Below are 16,942 nucleotides of genomic sequence, written 5' to 3'. Positions count from 1 at the left end.
CATATTTTAAATAGAGCCTAACGTGATAGCTCTTCTGGGAGGGGGGAAAAAAAGAGAAATAATTGAGTCCTTTGCTGTAAAAATTATTTCTCTCAGTGATTATTGTCATCTTTTTTTGAAATTGCTCTCCTTCTCTCTTTGAACAGATGACCCTAAAGCCATTATTGCTAATCTCACGGTAAGTATGGCAGGTCACCCGGTCTCTGCCCTTGGAGCGGCTTCCACACACTCACCTCCTAGGTTCACCTACCCTGTGGGGCGGAAGGAACATTTTCCTTACTGCCCGGCAGTCCCATATATTTGTTTCTCTAAGAGTTTTCAAAACTTCAAAACTGGACAGCTGCAGACTCCCTAATGGTCTTGGCAATGACACAAACTGAGAATATTTGATCTTTCCATTAGAACTGAATAGTATTCATTCATGAGTAAACAAATCCTTACTCTCTCTGAAGAAGATCTGCCCATCACCCTGTTCCATCACCCTCCCCACCATGCAGGATGTAATCACACAGGCCTGAGTGCTCATCTCCTCCCTTCCCACCCCGCCTCCCATCCTTGACTCCAAGTAGTTGGAAAAGGCTTTAGTGTTGGAGTTGCTGTTAGTGATAGTCTCACAAGTCAGGAATGTATCTTAAAAATTCCTAACTACCCTCTGATAACCTTCCATGTCATCTACCAAGTTATCAAATCCCCTTTGAACCCATTTGTTTTTAGCTTGTATTATTTGATAGGGGATAACAGATTCCATTTATTCACTAACCAGCCCTTTGTTTGGCTTACAACCTCCTTCAGCTTTCTAGAGAGAGAGTATGTACGACTTTTTCTAGAAAATGCTCCATGTAAAAGTCCAATTTCCATTTATATTTCAGTGTAAAAAACCAGATCAACACTTTAAGCCTTACATGAAACAGCACCTTCCTAAACGCTTACACTATGCCAACAACAGAAGAATTGAGGACATCCATTTATTGGTGGACCGCAGATGGCATGTCGCAAGGTAACTTGGGGATTGGCTGTCCCAGTTTTTGATCTTCATAACCACCTCTTTGGCAACTGGAATGCTATAAGGTCCTTAGCCATGAAAAAAAGAAATCTCAGTTGGAAATCCCACCATTTCCAAATACTTTTTATGCTAGATAAACAATTAGCGCTGAGCCAACACATCTCTATTTTCTGGATCTCAGCCTCTTGGTGTCTCTTTGAAGTCTCTCATTGCATCTCTGTGGTCTCTCTCTCCTTCTCTCTCTTTTCACTTTTTAAATTTACATTCTAACCTCTATCCTTATTGCCTGAGTAGGTCAAAAGTATGCCTGGGACATGGACTTAACCACAACTGGACTGATTTGGTCTCATTTGACAAGACTTACCCTGTAGCAACATTTGTGGAGGAGTTTAGAAAATGTTGCCTTAAATATTTTAAACGTTTACCTTCTTTTGAACTACAAAAGACTCTCCAATATTTAAGACACTGTTTCTTGCTCTTGAATCTGATGTAGAATGTGTCTGGAAATTCTAAGCACTTCCAAAGAATTAATCATTAAAAGGGTATCCATTTTCACACAGACCTGGCAGAAGCCCTTTTCCACTCACTCTTACTCTGACTTGCTCCTCAAGAAAAGTTTTGGGAGTTGGTCTGTAGTGATAGTTGAGCAACTACTGTATGTACTCTACTTGGGTAATGAGTTTACAAGGGAGAGAAGATGATGATAAGATTGTGGTCCTCTAGAAACTTCTATCAGTGTATCAGTTTGAACCGCCTTTTGGGACACATGTGACGCATACATAAATATCCTACTGTAATTGTCAAGGGTCTACACAGAGTTAAACATTTAGGATTATGAAGAGAGATGTATGAAGACCAGAAATTATTGAAACCATTTAGAACAGACATAGGGGGTCTTCATGAAGTAGTTACCAAGATATGAACACAATGGGTTTCGCTGAGTATGTCTTCAGGACCTTTTATGGATGGCGTAGCTTGGAAGAGAGAGCAAATTTGGTGCAGTTGATAGGTTGATACGCAGAAAAGCTGGTAGTTGAGTAGAAGTGAGAGATGATGACAGTTGACCAAGTTAGTGGAGACCAAAGCCAGGCATTTTACTAATCACTAAATCTTCTTTTTTTTAAAGTTTATTTATTTATTTGAGAGAGACAAAGGCAGAGTGTGAGTGGGGGAGGGGCAGAGAGAGAAGGAGAGAGAGAGAATCCCAAGCAGACTCTATGCTGCCAGCACAGAGCCTGACGCGGGGATGGAACTCACGAAACCATGAGATCATGACTTGAGCAGAAACCAAGAGTTGGACACTTAACCAACTGAGCCACCTAGACACCCCAACAATCAGTAAACCTTTTTAATTTAACTTTGCACTGTTGAGTTATCCTATGCACATATCTCATCATCCCAAGCTGAAAGTACTTTTCCTAGGAGTGGGGACCCAAATGTTCAGTTTGTTTTCCACCAGGCATGTCAGTGCAGTGCAATAGATTCTGTAGGCACTTACAAGGATCCATAGAAATGGGACCCACGGGAGTATTTATATTACTAAACATGGAAGTATTTTGGAAACGTGCTGCATGACATTTAAGCAAAAGACATCTCCCTGCCATAACAAGAAAGGTCAAGTGGTTTTGATGCCTAGAGAGCAATGTTTTCACTTTCTTATTTGTAAACAGTGATGTTGTCTATGGGAGCCTGGGCTTTTGTTAAATATGTCACTAATACATGTTAAATTTGCCACTCAGTTATACCCTCTAATTGTATTATATTGATAGGTAAATTTGTATGTAAACACTTTTATAAAATACATCTCCATTCATTGATTAAATAACACATATTTTAAAAGTACCTATTATGTGCTTCGCTTTGAGCCTAGTGATAGGGATATAGAAGTGAACCAGACAAACATGGTCCCAGGGTGGAGAATCTTACCCTTGTGGAGCTAGGGAAGCACATTGGCAGACAGAACATTACCTGTGACAAATGCTTTGCTCAGCACAAGCAAGGTACAGGACAGTAGCTGCCTTGTCTTCAGAGGCCCCCATTTGTCCTGTGCCAATTGCCAACATAAAGGCACCTGGGGAAAATGAATAGCATCATCTTTTCATCACTACAAGAACGATGCAATTAAAATAGAGATGAATATGCTTGTAAAATCCACTTCTCGGAGATTTTGTGTGTGTCAAAATTGGCTTCTTAGGAGTGATTTCATGAGAAATCCTGACTAATCCTACAATTGTTTCGATGTAGGAAACCTTTGGATGTGTATAAGAAACCATCAGGAAAATGTTTTTTCCAGGGAGACCATGGATTTGATAACAAAGTTAACAGCATGCAGGTATGACCACAGAACTGTGAATGGAAAATGGATTTTAGTGATTCTCAGAAGAGCTAGAGAATACTGGCATGAGAGAAGTTGAACAGTATTCATAAATGGAAAAAGGGTTGCTACGAGATACCAGCAACGTCTAATTGTTTTTGTTCCCTTTCTTTTGGAAGACTGTTTTTGTAGGTTATGGCCCGACATTTAAGTACAAGACTAAAGTGCCTCCATTTGAAAACATTGAGCTTTACAATGTTATGTGTGGTAAGTCACCTATTTAATCAAAGCCAATGAAGCAATCTGAGTTATCGTATGAACTTCAGCGAGGTCAGAGAAAGAACCGAGGTATCTGTTTTCTAGGACCACTTCACCTCCCTGCAAAACATTGGTGTAACTTGCCCACTGGTTCGAAGGACAGAATATCATCCCCTTCTAAGGCTTCTTTGTCTTCCTTTAACAGTTGACTAATGGGGAGTTTTCCTAGTGTTGTTCTTGGCAGCCTCTGGCTGATCTAACATCACGTGACAGTTTGACACCACTGGTCAGAGACCTGGTGAAGCGAGGAGAGTTCCTCACAGAGCTTTCTCCCACCTCCATCTCTGGTGTTGCAGCCCGGTTAAAATGGTGCCAGCTTGCATCCTGGCCAGCTATTTATGCGCTCCTAATTATTTTTCTTCCTTGAGCTTCTAGTCGCTGAATGAGGACAACTTTTCCTATTTAGTAAGGGAGTGCCGGTCTGGTGGTTAGAGGGGGAGTCTGAAAGTCGGGTCTCCTGGGTTCTTTTCCCATCTTGGCTGCTAGCTCTCCCCTGTCCTGCCTCTCAGCTTAGGCAAGTCACTGTGTGCCTGCTTGGCAACTATTCCCTTGCTATGAAATCAGCCTGTTCATTTCAGAGCAGCCTTTCAAGGCACAGGGCCAAACCCTCCTCTTCTCCCCATACTTCTGTGGAGTGCATTAGAGGGCAGGCTAGGGGTTATGTATTGATTATAAGTCTCATTTCAAAAGGTGGGATAAAAAATCTCAGAGATGCAGGAGGGCATTGACACTGACTCTGGTAGTCCCTATAGCCGTCACAGACATAAGCAATAGCTGGTCAAGGCCCTGTTCATTCACTCTTTCTTTTTGGGAATGCCTCTCTCTATGGGCAGGCAACGAACATGGCTATTTCAGAAAGCTGTGGCAAGACATGTTCAGGCTAGAACGGTTCAGGAGCTAAGAAAGGGGGGCTTACAAACTAATTTTGGCTTTATTCAGTTCTGCTTTGTGTTCAGAGTTTTCAGACCCTTGGAAGATGCATGGTTTTGACTCTCACTGTAGCTCCTCAAAAAATATTTATCAAGCACCTGACTCCATTTCTTTCTTCTCACCAGATCTCCTGGGCTTGAAGCCAGCTCCAAATAATGGGACCCATGGAAGTTTGAATCATCTCCTGCGCACTAATACCTTCAGGCCAACCATGCCAGAGGAAGTTACCAGACCTAACTATCCTGGGATTATGTACCTTCAGTCTGATTTTGACCTGGGCTGTAACTGTGATGATAAGGTAGAGCCAAAGGTAGAAATAATCTTTATGTTTTATTATCATGGAGGAGATTGTTGGGTATAGAGCAGTGCTGTCCAATAGAATTTTCTGTGAAAATGTAAATGGTCTACATCTGTGCTGGCCACTGACCAGATATGGTTTCTTGAGCACTTGGAACTAAATTTTAAGTCTTGTTCAATTGCTTGAAGTTGAAAGAGCCATATATGGCTTGTGGCTACCATATTGGGCAGCATAGATATAGAGAACAAAGGGCAAAAAACTAGAACTCATGCTGCTATTCTGGAGCGTTATAATTCCTAACCAAAGGCTTTCCTTTTTTTTCAACGTGGATCGTGTGTCTGTCTGTCATGGTCCCAATAGGAAACAGATGGCCTATGCACAAAAGGTTTTTAAAGAGAGTTTAAAGGGATTGGGTAAATCATGTTTAATGAGAGGACTATTTACATGGGCTGGGCAGGGTAGAGGCAATGCAGTGAGGGACAGTGAGGCACCCTGGCGCTAGAGGGTGCCGGTCCTAGACCCGAGCAATAAAGGGACCAGAACATGGAGAGAGAGCTGTATGGGGAGGAATTCCTGGATTTGGTAGATGGGTGTAGTGAGTACACTGCAACCTGGGAAGAGAAACCTGGGGTTTCTGGGGTATCTACCTGGGGTAGATACCCATTGTTGTCTCTCAGGAGCTGGAGGCAAGCTTGCTCTTCGGAAGAGTCCTTAGAGGTCAGTCTCCCAGGGTGCAGAGCAGGGGAGGGTAGAGCATGGAGGGTAGAGGGGAGGGTGGTGGTGCAAGTAGAATCCACCCTGTACGTTGTGTTTGAAGAATTTTTGAATATCAAACTGTAAGTGTTAAGCAATAATTGACTTACTGAATTTTGTATTGATCAAAGTCCTTTATGGTTACCAATCACTGCTCGGACAGCAAGAAATAATCAGTGTTACCACACTGAGTTGATGTGATTCCAACACAAAGCAAAACAATCTGCTATGTTTGCATGTGTGGTTTTATTATGGGTAAATGTGTGAACCTTCTAGTAGACCTTGGAAAAATGGAACATAGCTCTCCGCCTGCCTGCCCTATCCCCTTCTACTATTTGCTACCTTCCAGGATTCCTGGGGGCCTGGGAGCCACAGGATGAGAAAAGCTCACCACTGGAGGAATTCAGCTTGCTCTTCTCCCCCTGACCCCTTTTACTTCTTCTTCCTACTTTGGCTCCTGACGAGAATGAACAAAGCTAATTACTATCCACTACTATCCGTCAGGTCATTCTGAGACCTCAGCTGGAGGTGTCTTGTTACCAAAGTCAATAGGAAGTGGCCTTTGAGGTGGATTCCAAACATAACCCTACAGTAATCTTTTAGTTGTATCTTGCTTTCTGAATTACCTTTCTTCTGGAAAACAAGAAATATTTTGGATTTGTTATCTTAAACCATTTGAGAGGAATTCTGGATTGTCTTTATTTTGTCTATGGGTTTCTCCAAAAGACTACATTCCTTTTCTTAAAAAAAAGTCCAGACATACCGCAAAGGTATACAGATTAATAAAATAAATGCCACAATACACACATCATGAGAAAGAAGGTGTTATAAATTCAGTGGAAGCTCCCTGTATACACTCCCTGCCAGTCCTGCTTCGTTCCTACCCCAAAGGTAATTAGTAACCTGAAGATAGTGTACATAATTGCCAGGCAGGTAATTTTTATTCCATGCATATATGTCTCTTAAATAATATATTAATTAATCTTTGATATAATTCCCTAAAATAACTTATGGTATAGTTTTGCATATTATACATTTGTATGTGAACGCTGTTATACTATATGTATTCTGCAGTTATTTTGTTCATTAATACATGAGTTTTAGCTCGTTCATTTTTTACCGCTAATAGTTAATATTTCACTGTGTAAACACACCATAATGATTTTTTTCCTTTTCCTATTTGAGAACGTTTGGTAATTTCCAGTTGTTAGCATCTCCGAACAATGCCGCAGTAGACATTATTGCCAGTCTTCTCGTACACATATGCTAGTGTCCCTAGGGTATATAATGACAGATAGAATTGCTGAGCCATTACTTTCCAACCTTGGAAAAGTGACTTCATAAATCAGTTTGGGAATCACTTTAGTGTACCTAGGATTAATCTGAAATATTGAGGCACTATTCTAATTAATTTACGTGTATAGGTACCCAAATCATTATTCTCCCCAATTTGGGAGCCTGGTTCCATGAGTGTCCACAGTTTGAGGGAAAGGAAACAGAGTCATGGAAAGATTAAAGAAGGTGCTCGTGGCCACAGATCCACTGGGAGGTGAAGCCTGGAATGTCAGCTTGAGATAAAACAGTAATTCCTCTACAGGGCTTATGATACTGATGGAATTTAGGGTCCTGTTTTGAATTTAGCAAGATACTAAGTAGAGAGAAGCATGCAGGAAAGACAGGACATTTCTGATTTGCTTTTTTTTTCTCCTTTCCTTTTCTGGTTTTCACACATGAAGAACAAATTGGATGAACTCAACAAACGCCTTCATATAAAAGGGTCCACAGAAGGTGAGGAGTTGATGGGAAAAACAATCAGATAAGTTTTGTTTTTCAGTTTTCAAAAATTGAAGAGACCTCTTATTTACTTCACAGTGTAAGCACAATATTTTTGAAAATTAAAATTGGAGTTGCAACGTGATTTTAATATCCATCTGGCCAAGGGTATTGGTTTATTCTATGTACACAAGATGCCAGCTTTTAATAGCTAGAAAAATTCCATTAGCTTTTTTGTTTCCCAATAGCTTTTAGGCTCTCTGAAAAACAGACATACCATTGTGTATCTGTTGGGTCATAAGTGAAGGTGCCGTTGGGGACTTCTCTGAAGGGACTGGAAGTCACAGTATAAATAATAGCAGCTGGTACTTATGCTGAAGCGTATGTACCTGGAGAAGCAAGGAATGTGTTGTGGTCGGGAGAGATATGCAGAATGAACTGTATCAGAACTCCCTCTTTATATGAGGATCATCTTGAGCCCTCTAATTCTCCTTTTGTTTGTATATTGTACATAAAATGCAGTGTACAATGATAACATGCATGTATTAGTCAACTTTTGCAAGATTGTGACTAAAGAAGAGAGTCTCAGTGGTTTGTACCAAGAAAGCTGCATTTCTTGTTCACATTTCGGTATGCTGACTCTAGGCCAAGTGTGGCTCTGGGAACTCTTTATTCTGGAATCCAAGCTGCAGGAACAGCCCCTAGCTGGGGCATGCCCTTCTCATGGCAGAGGGAAGAGACGAATGCCAGAACCATGCAGTGGGTCTCAAGGCTTCTTCTTTCTATTATTATTATTATTATTATTATTATTTTTTATCTGAGAGAGAGAAAGAGAGTGTGAATGGGGGAGAGGGGCAGAGGGAGAGAGAGAATCTTAAGCAGGCTCCACGCTTAGTGCAGAACCCGACATGGGGCTCAACCCCACGATCATGACCTAAGCCAAAATCAAGAGTCGGAAGCTCAACTGACTGAGCCACCCGGGCGCCCCTCAATGCTTCTGCTTTTATGAGGCATCTGTCATTACCATTCACAGTTGGCTGGTGAAGCCAGAGCACATGAAACCGATGGAGGAGGGAAGTATTCTTTCCACAGGGATGCCGTCCTGCAAGATACATGCCAATGGGTGGTAGTATATACTCCTTTACGAAAGGGCAGTAAATAATAAGGAACAATGGTGCCATCTACCTCACAAACTCTTCCTTCTGGTTTTGAAATTCCAGAAAATAAGAAGAAAATAGAAGGGGAGGGAAAGGCTCCAAGGTAGGTTACTGCAGTAGATGGGATAGCAAACAGCAAATGAATGATGAAAAATATGTTAAAAAGCAGATAGAACTCAACACAACAGCTCCAAGTCAGGCAGCAAATGCACGTTGTCAATCCTTCTGAGAGCATTGTTTGAGCTATTAGCTTACATAGGGTCCTGTTTATCATATGTGTTATTTTCAGTCTGGTTAAGTAAAGAACAAGGAAACCAGTGGATTTTATTTACTTGACTTATTTTCCCTTAAAAAATTAAAAAAAAAATGTTTATTCATTTTTGAGAGGTGGAGAGAGAAAGAGGGCAAGCAGGGGAGGGGCAGAGAGAGAGGGGGGGGGGGACACAGAATCAGAAGCAGGCCCCAAGCTCTGAGCTGTCAGCACAGAGCCTGATGTGGGGCTCGAACCCACAAACTGTGAGATCATGACTTGAGCCGAAGTCGGATGCTTAACCGACTGAGCCACCAAGGCGCCCCTGACTTATTTTCCCTTTTGATAAAGATCCTCATCTTCCTCCTTTTTGCCTTTTTGTCTCACCACCCTCCCTTTTCTCTCTTTGAGCAAAGAACACACAGACTCTTGGGCATGTAGTTGGATAAACAGCTTTGAAAAATAGGACTTAGTAGAAGGTATACAAATCCTCCACAAACTCTAGAAGTGATTTGAAATGTTTGACATCTAGCTGCTGGTGAACCACAGGGTCATTATAATTAGAAAAACTGGAATGTTGACAGGGTAAATGGGTGCAGAGTCTCATGATTTGAGTTTTTCAAATATTCCATCACCAAGTCAGAGAAATAGTAGTAAGATGTTTCTCTTATGGAAGGCACCAATAAGAGGTGCCTCGGTGGCTCAGTCAGTTGATCATCTGACTTTGGCTCAGATCATGATCTCATGGTTCATGGGTTCAAGCCCCACATCAGGCTCTGCACTGTCAGCTCAGAGCCTGGAACCTGCTTCGGATTCTGTGTCTCCCTCTCCCTCTGCCCCTCCCTGGCTTGTTCTCTCATTCTCTCTCTCTCTCTCTCTCTCTCTCTCAAAAATAAATAAGCTAAAAAAAAAGAGAGACACCAGTAAAATAGTTAGTTATAATAACTTTTAATGGACTCGTATTTATGCTGGTTCAGGATCTGGCTGTTCATGATACTGAGGCATTTCCATTTTGGGAAAAAAAAATCATGCATTTAACTTGTTGGTGACAGTGTGCTCATGTGACAAAATCAGTCTCACAACTCAGCATAAAGAGTACTCTCAAACGTCTGAGCATGAAAATAAGCATCTTCTAGGTGAATCACTGACTTTCAGGATTGAAGGAGCCCCCTGCCCCAAGCAATACTCAGAGGTGAACAGAAGTGTCTTGTTTCAAGATGATTTTACATCACTGAAGCTTAAACTTGATATGCTTTCGTGGAAATGGACCTTCACAGGTGTTTGTTGAGCGCCCACCCTGGGCTGGGAACTGATTTCTCTGAGACATCATTTGGTTTTGTCAGCCGTGTCACTGATAGTTTCCTGCATGTGACATCACACTGGTGGCATAAAATGTTAGGGGAGGATCACGGTAGCGTATCTCTTTGGTTTGCTCATGACCTAGTGGGACAGTCTTTAATGATATAAGGGAGACTTTAGAACTATTGCATGGAATAAAAATAATTATATACCATTGACTTATTATGTGCAAAGCATTTCCTTGTTTGGATTTTGGGATATGTATAAGCCTCAGTATTCTCTCCCCCTGTCCTTTTGTAACTCTGTCTCTTGGTCTTTGTCTCCTTAAGGGTCATAACTTAGTCATTTATTAAGCTGCAAAGTGACATTTTCTTGGTCAGAGTTATCTCAGGTCTTTATGGTGTTTCCTGGGTCATAAATCTCATCTCCCACTTGAAATATCGGATGTCTGCTCCACCAGAGTAAAACTTCATGAATTCGAGTCATTGTGTGTGTAAGTGCATGTGCATGTTATGTTCAGAGTATTACTTCTCCCTTCTGAATATCTTTGAATATATATTGAGACTTCTATACATAAATATAGAAGTTTCGTATTTTGTGAACCTAAAATTCTACACAAATGTAAAGTTGGATTATTTTTATTCCTAGTTCTTTTTAAACACACCTGCGGGTAGCTAATTTTTTTTAAGAAACCACGTGTTGTACATATTCCATTTGTAATATTCATGTGTGGCTATTTTAATGTTATATGCTGCAAACCCTCTCATACTTAACACACATGTACAAGTTGTACGTTATGGTAGTGAAACAGCCCAGGGGATACTTGAGGCATATTAAATTAATCTTAGGCAATCTTTTGCTCTAAATATTTAAACTGTTATAGGATCAAGTCTTTCACTAAAATAAAGAGGAAAAACAGCAATCTAAACTGCTTGCTAAAGCCTTAATGTTTCTAGATTTGTGGGGAATTCTGGATTTTAGTTGCATGACTGTGGTTTCCAAATCACATGTACATAATGTCTTAGCAAACTTACTGTGCAGTGAAAGCTGATTTCTTTGAACCATTGAGTCAATAGACGAATGAATGAGCAAAATGAAAAATTTTAAATCTCTCATAGCAAGCAATTTGGGCATCATAATCAGGTATAATTTTCACTTTAAGAATAATTATACTATTCATTTTCACCTTAGTCTTTATTCTATTTACATTTATATAAAAATGGTTTATATTTTGTTAGATTCATATTCACTATCACCTTTGTGAAAAAAGTAATTAAAAATCATTTTAACACTGTATACATTGGACTCTTTATCACACACACAGTAAGAAGTTAGTTTGGATGGATAAATGACTGAAACACTCATAATTCTTATTAACCTTAAAGCATAAAGAGACTAGGCTAGACAGGCAGTCTTTGTAGCTCTTTCCAATTCTGAGATATTTCTAATTTTTGTTATTTCTGGAGATGTTAGCCGTGCTAGAGAAAGTAGGAGATATGCTTGTGCTTCTCTGTGTGTGTATCCTTGTGTGTGTGTGTGTGTGCGTGTGTGTTGGGGAAGATTTGGAAGAAATCAATACATAGTATAATTCTTTACAATTGACACTGAATTTTAATAACCTTTGCCTACCAGTGTTCCTTGCTGCTACTGAGGTAGAGCATATGTTCTTTACAAAATCACTACAACCACAGCCACTTTGGGTCAAGACTAAGCTGGGCAATTTACACTTTTGCCTCTAAACAATGCAACATCCCAGTGAGATGTGAAGCTTTGGGAGGTTAAGTTACGGAATCACAGAGCTATCAAAAGCTGAGATGAGATTTGATTCCAGGTCTGTGTGATACAACAGCCCTGTGCTTTTCTCTATAAATGCTTCTTATTCCAAGGGTTGGAATGAAGACGAAGTGTCCAGAGAAACTCAGCGCTTATCAGGGTTTGGAAGTTGTTTCTGAAGTACTAGACGCTTTGATACAAATTGCCGCTCTTTTTACATTTTAATTAATTAATTAATTAATTAATTAATGTTTATTTATTTATTTTGTGTGTGAGAGAGAAAGAGCACGCTCAAGTGTGAGCAGGGGAGAGGCAGAGAGAGACAGAGAGAGGGAGAAAGAGAATCCCAGGGAGACTCCATGCTCCCAGTACAGAGCCCCATGTGGAGCTCAAGCCCATGAACCATGAGATCATGACCTGAGCTGAAATCACGAGTTGGACAGTTAACCAACTAAGTCATCCAGGAACCCCTGCTGTTCTCTTTTTTAAGAATTAATTTCTTGGGGCGCCTGGGTGGTTTGGTCGGTTGAGCGTCCGACTTCGGCTCAGGTCATGATCTCACGGTCCGTGAGTTCGAGCCCCACGTCGGGCTCTGTGCTGACAGCTCAGAGCCTGGAGCCTGTTTCGGATTCTGTGTCTCCCTCTCTCTCTGCCCCTCCCCTGTTCATGCTCTCTCTCTGTCTCAAAAATAAATAAACGTTAAAAAAAATTTTTTTTTAAATAAAAGAATTAATTTCTTTAAATTTATTTAAATTCCAGTTAGTTAATGTACGATGTAATCATAATGTTAGTTTCAGGTGTACAATTTAGTGATTCAGCACTTCTGTACAACACCCAGTGCTCATCACAACAAGTACACTCTTTAAGCCCACCCCTCCACCCACCTCTCTCTGGTAACCATCAGTTTGTTCTCTATAGTTAAGAGTCTGTTTCTTGGTTGGCCTCTCTCTTTTTTTCCCCTATGATCATTTATATTGTTTCTTAAATTCTACATAGGAGTGAAATCATATGGCATTTGTTCTTTCTCTGACTTATTTTGCTTAGCGTAATACTCTCTAGCTCCATCCGAGTCATTGCGGATATCAAGATTTCATTATTTTTTATGGCCGAGTAACATTCCACTATATATATACCACTTCTATGCATTTATCACTTGATACACATTTGGGCTGTGTCCATAATTTGGCTATTATAGATAATGCTGCTATAAAGATTGGAATGCATGTATTCCTTCAAATTAGTGTTTTTGTATTCTTTGGGTAAATACCTAGTAGTGCAATTGCTAGAGAGTAGGGTAGTTCTATTTTTAACTTTTTTGAAGAGCCTCCATATTATTTTCCACAGTGGCTTCACCAGTTTGCATTCCCACCAACAGTGCATGAGGATTCTTTTTCTTCCATATCCTTGCCAACATCTGTTGTTTCTTGTGTTGTGTTGATTTTAGCCATTCTGACAGGTGTAAGGTGATATCTCATTGTAGTTTTGATTTGCATTTTCCTGATGATGATGATGAGCATCTTTTCATGTGTCTGTTGGCCATCTGTATGTTTTCTTTGGAACAATGTCTATTCATGTTTTCTGCTCATTTTTATTTGGATTATTTGTTTTGGGGGGGGTGTTGAATTATAGTTCTTTATATATTTTGGATACTAACCCTTTATCAAATATGTCATTGCAAATATCTTCTCCCATTCCATAGGTCGCCTTTTAGTTTTGTTGATTATTTCATTCATTGCGCAGAAACTTTTTATTTTGATGAAGTCCCAATAGTTTGTTTTTGCTTTTGTTTCCCTTGCCTCAGGAGACATATCTAGTAAGAAGTTGCTACAGCTGATGTCAAAGAATTTACTGCCTGTTTTCTCTAGGATTTTAATGGTTTCCTGTCTCACATTAGGTCTTTAATCCATTTTGAATTTATTTTGGTGTATGTTGTAAGAAAATGGTCCAGTTTTCATTCTTTTGCCATGTTGCTATCCAGTTTGTTGAAAAGACTCTTTTTTCCATTGGATAGTCTTTCCTGCTTTGTTAAAGATTAATTGACCATATAGTTATGAGTTCATTTCTGGGTTTTCTATCTTTTCCATTTATCTATGTGTCTATTTTTGTGCCAGTACCATACTGTCTTAATCACTACAGCTTGTCCAGAAGTGTGATGCCTCCAACTTTGCTTTTCTTTTTCAAGGCATATTGCTATTCTTATTAGCTTGGCAGCAGTCATGACTCAGGCAGAACTCACGTCTGGGAGTAGCTGGATCTTCATCCCAGCATACCCTCCCTTAGATAACCCAGCACTTAGCATCCACTTGGAGACGGCCCAAAATGCTAAGGAAAAATAATGGACCAGGAAGATGGAGGCCTAGATTCTGGGTACTGCTATGTAGCTGAATTGTCTTGTACAAATCATGAACCTCCGGTTCCTTCATTAGTAAAATGGAGATGATATTGATCTGCCTAGTCTGTCTCTCAGGGTTGTATTAGGCAGGTCATATGTGGAAAGTCAGTCCTTGATAGTCATAAAGAACAGTGTTTCAAAAAATAATACAAGCTTCCATTTATTCAACAAGTATTTACCAAGTAGATATTATGCATTTGGTATTGTTAGAGGTAGAGATCTAGTGATAGATAAAATCCCTGTCCTTATGAAATTGTTATTTTATTGTGATATTTAGCCAGTTGATGAATTATAGCATAGTGCTTTAAGAGTTGAGATAAGAAAGAACAGAAGCATCGAATCAAATCTCAGGGGAGGTTGACGTGGCAATAAATGATAGCAGGCACTTGCAAGGGGAAGGAGGAGAAAGGATGCAGGAAAAGGAAAGACCTTGAGTAGAGATTATGTGGTAAAATCCAAGGGCATATTTTGTGGGAGTGAATGTTTTTAAAAAAAAAAAAAAAAGACAAAAAAAAAAAAAAGATTTTCATGTGGCTCTCAAGTCAGCCAGCTAATCTGTGGGAATATGAATCAGGAAGCTGAGAGGGAAAAAAATACAAACTCCAGTCTGGATGACCAAATTTTGGAAGACAAAAGAATGAGCCCTGGGAAAGTCCACACCACTTAAAAAGATATGCCTCCAAGTATTTTTTCAAATGTGGTGTCTGGAGGAGAACCGTGGATATGCCCAAAATGCCAGAGAAGTGTTGTAAACAGGGAACTTGGGTATGGAATGAAGACTCTGTCTGGAATCTGATGGAGGAGGAACCCAGCTGGGAAAACATGGAATGCATTAGACCCATATCAAGAAATCATGAGGAGCATGTTTCTAAAGTAGAAGGTTGCAGGCTCATCTGCAGGGTGGCTGGTCTCAGGATGAAGATCTTACATGGCCAGAGACTGAGATTCAAGCACACTTTTATGGCTCAAACAGGAACTTTTTGTTAAACAGAAATGCAGTCGGTGGCTTGCCTACAATGTCACAAAAAGTAACAGAGTCAGGCTGTGACCAAGAATCAGTGGTCCGTTGATACTCTGATAAACTGAAAAAGGAAGATCTAAATTTTGATTCTGGACTATAAATTTGTGTTTCTTACTGCAAAGATTATTTCGTCTCTTGCTTAGATGAAGCAATTATGCTTCAGGAAGACCCAAATAGATTCTTTGGGTTAATTGGGGAAAGTGGTTGAATTTTAGGAAACTATCAAAACCAGTATATTGTTTTTTTCTTCATGCCAAATATGTCCAGTTAACAATTGAGAAGAAATCACATCATGAAATATTTGTGCTTCAGCTATGTGCCCAAAACAGCAAATGTGCTTAGCTTGGGAGCTATGAAGTGCACATTTCTTTAAATATTTTTTTTAATGTTTATTTAGTTTTGAGAGAGAGACAGAGAGAGAGCGCACAAGCAAGGGAGGGGCAGAGAAAGACAGAGACACAGAATCTGAAGCAAGCTCCAGGCTCTGAGCTGTCAGCACAGAACTCAACCTGGGGCTCAAACTCACAAACTGTGAGATCATGACCTGAGCCAAAGTCGGACACTTAACTGAGCCACCCAGGCACCCCTGCAGTGCATCACATCTATCTATCTTTCTTTCTTTCTTTCTTTCTTTCTTTCTTTCTTTCTTTCTTTCTATGTTTATTTTTTAGAGAGAGAGAGGGAGAGAGAGAGAGAGAGAGAGAGAGAGCATGAGCACTGGAGGGGCAGAGAGAGGGGGAAACACAGAATCCAAAGCAGGCTCCAGGCTCTGAGCTATCAGCACAGAGCCTGACGTGGGGCTCGAACTCACAAACCGGGAGATCATGACCTGAGCTGAGGTCGGACGTGCAGCTGACTGAGCCACCCAGGCGACCCTGCAGTGCACATTTCTATACACGCAGAGCAGAAGAGTGAATAGAGATGAAGAAACAACTGAGGAAATCTTTAAAAAGAAAGTGAATCTTAAGATGTCTCTTTTCTTTTTGTCCCCCCCCCCCAACCCCCTTCTTCATATCACTTCCATGGGGGCTGGACTATGTGAGCTTGTTGTTTGTCATCCACATTTGAGTATGGAAAGGGGCACTATTACCAATTATGACAGGGAGGGCTGGGGTCAACCTGGCTTATCTTTGTGCGTTCCGTAAAGACTGTACTGATGCCACCTCATCCCCATCCACGATATTCATCATGCTCTGTGTTCCCATTGCACTCTGTAGATATCTCTGATATAGTGTGTATCATATTGCATTTGAGTTATTTGTACCATGTTGGTCTCTCCCATTGAACTGTGAGTTTTTTTGAAGGTAAGAGCTGTAACTTAATTATCTTTGCCCAGCATCTCTCTTCTATAGCCAAAGGCCTGGCACAAAGAAGGTACTCAGTAAATGTCTGATGAGGGAGAATACATTAATGATAAATTTGAAGGGAGAGACATGACAGGTCTGTTGGAGAAGCCATTCCCAGTAGAATGAAAAGGAATCACATTGTAATAGCATAGAATTGCTAAGGATGGTTATGACCAGAGTGTTATAAATAAACCAGCCTTCATGGAAGGGGCTGTTATGCGGAGGAATGCCAGTAAATGAGGACTGGAGGGGGAGCCAGGTTTGGTGGAATCTTTAGATTGCCCAAGACTACTGTTGGTGGCTGCTCTTAGGAGG

At 40.5% G+C, this 16,942-nt stretch overlaps 1 protein-coding gene across 11 annotated transcripts in view; it reads left to right on the top strand.

Moving 5' to 3' along the window:
* Positions 1 to 16,942, top strand: part of ENPP2 (ectonucleotide pyrophosphatase/phosphodiesterase 2) — a 111,324-nt gene that overhangs the window by 79,588 nt on the left and 14,794 nt on the right. For 9 of the 11 annotated variants that reach the window (XM_019459962.2, XM_019459958.2, XM_019459967.2 and 6 more), the window contains 6 exons: positions 147 to 178; positions 870 to 997; positions 3,248 to 3,335; positions 3,497 to 3,584; positions 4,691 to 4,875; positions 7,353 to 7,404. In XM_019459962.2, coding sequence (XP_019315507.1) covers positions 147 to 178; positions 870 to 997; positions 3,248 to 3,335; positions 3,497 to 3,584; positions 4,691 to 4,875; positions 7,353 to 7,404 — 573 coding nt within the window. The remainder of the gene's footprint in view (positions 1 to 146; positions 179 to 869; positions 998 to 3,247; positions 3,336 to 3,496; positions 3,585 to 4,690; positions 4,876 to 7,352; positions 7,405 to 16,942) is intronic. The other 2 variants (XM_019459963.2, XM_019459959.2) reach the window with 1 other exon arrangement.

The sequence above is a fragment of the Panthera pardus genome, unplaced genomic scaffold, assembly GCF_024362965.1.
Source record: "Panthera pardus isolate Hobbes unplaced genomic scaffold, ASM2436296v1 HiC_scaffold_7, whole genome shotgun sequence".
NCBI classification, from domain to species: domain Eukaryota; kingdom Metazoa; phylum Chordata; class Mammalia; order Carnivora; family Felidae; genus Panthera; species Panthera pardus.
This window is presented reverse-complemented; position numbering and strand designations above follow the sequence as displayed.